This window comes from Glycine soja, chromosome 15, assembly GCF_004193775.1.
Source record: "Glycine soja cultivar W05 chromosome 15, ASM419377v2, whole genome shotgun sequence".
Taxonomy (NCBI): domain Eukaryota; kingdom Viridiplantae; phylum Streptophyta; class Magnoliopsida; order Fabales; family Fabaceae; genus Glycine; species Glycine soja.
In genome coordinates this window covers 48,512,277-48,515,862 of record NC_041016.1, presented here as the reverse complement: position 1 = coordinate 48,515,862, position 3,586 = coordinate 48,512,277, and the positions used below count along the sequence as shown (strand labels likewise).

At 34.3% G+C, this 3,586-nt stretch overlaps 1 protein-coding gene across 1 annotated transcript; it reads right to left on the bottom strand.

Annotated features, from left to right (window-relative positions):
* Positions 1-2,149: 2,149 nt before the first annotated feature.
* LOC114387820 (thaumatin-like protein 1) lies at positions 2,150-3,586 on the bottom strand. Its single transcript, XM_028348022.1, has one exon. The coding sequence runs from the start codon at positions 3,258-3,260 to the stop codon at positions 2,562-2,564; it is 699 nt and encodes a 232-aa protein (XP_028203823.1). The 5' UTR covers positions 3,261-3,586; the 3' UTR covers positions 2,150-2,561.

Sequence of the window (3,586 nt, the reverse complement as noted above, 5' to 3'; positions counted from 1 at the left end):
TTATTCTCAACTAAATTAACCAAAATCATTGATCCTGATGAATTAAGTAATTTAGAGGTAGTATTATAAATAGTGAACGATATCTAACAACACATTATTTATTTAGTGTTATTTGACCATACATGACAATAAATGAGGTTAATATTCCATATTGATTCCTTTAAGCATGATTATGCATTCAACTTCTTACTCTATCAAGAAGGCCCACATATTTCACTCCTATTGTGAAAGAGAAACAAATTTCATCAAGATCACTCACATCTCTGCCCATGATTTATTGTATTGAAAGTTGAAAGAATAAATATTATAAAGAAAGATGAATTAAAATGCTAGTAAGTAGGTTACATGACATATGTTATTGGGGTACGAATATGTTGTTGGTCAGAGTGAAACTCAACTCAAATTCTTTAAATAAGGTTTTAGATTCAAACCTCATATATGATAAAAAAAAAATGATTGAACAGAAAGATCCCACTAAAGATAGTTAGTAAGGTTCTCAACAAAAATTAGTCATCAACAAAGTAAAACTAATAAATAATATGCATCAATGTCATGGTGAAAAAAAATTAAAATGAAAGGATCCATTTCCCCCAAACACTGAATCACACACACCCATCACAAAAGAAATATACATATGACTTTAAATAGCTTTAATGCTACAAATTAAAATCTTTACAATGCTACTAAGAAAATAAAAAGGCATGGCAAGAACTTCACAGTTTTGTGTAAAATCATAAACAAATATAGTCATCATTAGTTTTCAAAGCAGAATGAATCTACTTTGGACGATCTTTGTATGTTCGACTCACTATCATAAACATCACACAAAGGATGCCTAGATGGATAAGAGTGATGTTTGTTATGTGTTATCTCTAGAGCACTCATGAATACTGGACATATGCATGACCTAGTGGCGCAACACAGTGACAACAACAAGAATTGTGTGGGTTTATTGTGATTGGTAAATGATTAGCGCACGCCAAGTGTTTTAGGTTCAATAACTTGCTACGCCTACTACATTGTGTGTCATGTCTTATCAATCTAGGTCAAGTTCAATATCTTGCTACACTAAGTTCAATGCATTATATCCCATGTGAACCCAAGAACTCTTTTCTTCCATTCTTTAATTGTTTTCTCAAAATGGTTTATCAAAAAATCTTATTTAGCCTTTTGTAATATGTGGGGGATTGTTGTAATTTGAAGGAAATCACAAAAGACCAAGTGTCACATTGCCTAGGATAGTTTTGGCTCAAGTGCTTATATATCATTTTGTGATATGAGCTTACAAAGTGACTAGCAAGAGATGAAAGTCTCACATGCATAAGCTTGGGCCATGTGGGATTGTTGTAGTACAAATCCATTGACTTAGTTTTACTCAACTAATTTTTTTTTTGATAAATTATTTTTAATTTTTGAAGCTTATTGATTTTAATGAGGATCAATTACAATATTTTGGGATTTTTCTTTTAACATTTTGTTACCGTTTTTCAATTATGGAAATTATGGGATTTCCGACATGAATGTTTTTTACCATTTTATCAATTATGTTTTAATTCCTGTATCAATTATTTTAATTAGGATTTTGTTACCCTTTAATTACAAACAGTCACAAAGTCCCAGCGAGTGCTATATATATGGCCTTTTTGATCGAGTTTTACACACCAACATTTTCTCTTCTCTCTTATTCTCGTTTTTCTCTTCTCAGTTCTTGGGTTTGGGTTTGAATTTTTGCTCTTGCTAGTTTCTGTAGCCTTAGTGTTCTCACACACCTTATGAAGACATTATTCGTGTCCTTCAACACCATTTCCAACAGAAAGTGTCAATTCAAAAGAGAATAAGTGATTCATAAATAGAGTGTTAAGGAGAAATTCTTGTTAGTGTGAGTATATGCACTATACAGTATACACTATATAATGATATGTGTCAATGAAATGCTTCGACCTTCATTACTCAAATAGTTCAATGTGAAGTGGTAGATTTTGCTTTTAGTTAGCGAACTCTTGTTAGTGTGTATATACACTATACACAAGATAAATGATATCTGTCAATGATATGCTTTAACCTTCAGTACTCAATAGTTCCATGTGAAGCGATAGATGATCACTTTCAAACAGCAGAGTAATGTCACAGAAAAATGGGAAACAGTCCATGAGGAAACTGAAATTCAAAATAATGTTATTGAATATAAACATCAATAGCTTACCACCTATAGATAGCAAAATGCATTTGGTGAATTGATCCTTTATTTATAAACACAAACCATAGCATTGTCACTAATTCGTCTAAACGGTTCTTGCAACTATAAGAATTATAACATTTCCTTGCAGATAAAACAAATATAAGAATTCCAATCATACAATACAAAAAAATGACTGAGGAAGAAATTTTTGGGGTTATATGATTGGCTTGGTGGTGAAGGGAGAAGGGAGGGGGAAGAGGTCATAGGTTCAAATCCTCCCACAAACAAAAAATTAACAAACTAATAACTAATATTTGTCGATAAAAAATGACTGAAGAGGATCTTTCCTCTCTAGTTATTACAATCTGGATGTTTTCCCTAATCATTTTGGTTTAGGGGCAAAATGTGATGGAATAGTTTGCTCCCCAGAGCAAGTAAAAGTGCTAGTCCTATAATCATAGGCATAGCTATAAGCTTGAGGGCACTGATTCTTAAAAATAACTGAATAAGGGGTTGGTGGGCACTTGTCAGCTGAAGCAAAGGGTCCAGTGCAACAATACTCAGGTTGGTCCAATGCCAAACGTGCACTCTTGCAAGCAATGACACTTCCATCTGACCCTTTGACAGCAAAATTTGGAGGACAAACTTTGTTCACATCACTAGGGCAGCTAGTTGTGTTGCAACCCCTTAAGCCTCCCTGAGCGATCACCAACACTGGCAGATTGAAGCCATCAACAAGGCTAACATCATAGAAATCTTGTCCTTTATTTGAAGCCAAAGTGAATTCCACTAGAGAAACTGGAGGGGTTCCACCATTACCATTGCATGGTACTTGACCTGATCCACAGTCACCAGTGGCACAAGTGAATTTCCCATATGTGTCTGTTGAGCATTGAGACTTGGCCCAGAATCTGCCAGACCATGGAGCTGTGACATCAATTGTGGATGAGGCTTTTGAGGTTAGTTCAAAGCCTGTTGAAGGTAGCTGTGAGTTGCCACCTCCTGTGAGAGTGGCTGGCCATATTGTGAATGCACAATTGTTTGTGACTGTGAATGTTGCTGAATATGCCCCTGCATACATGGAAATGTGTTTGGAATTCAAAATGTATGTTTCTCTAAGAGGGAGAGATAGAAAATGACAAATGTCGAAGTTGTGTTGAAATTAGAGAACTTGCCTGAGAGGAGAAAAGTGGATAAGGTGAGAGCAAAAATTGAACTGGCTTCCATTTGTTGATGCTTTTTGTTTTGCTTCTTGAAAGACTTTGTATCATGCAGAGTTGTAATCTGCTCTCAATATATACAATGAGTAGGCTAATAATGTACTATGTGTGCTTCAATCATTTCCTTTGTCTTATACAATGAGTTTGTTTTGATTAGCATCAATAATAAAATTGATTTTGTAGAAAT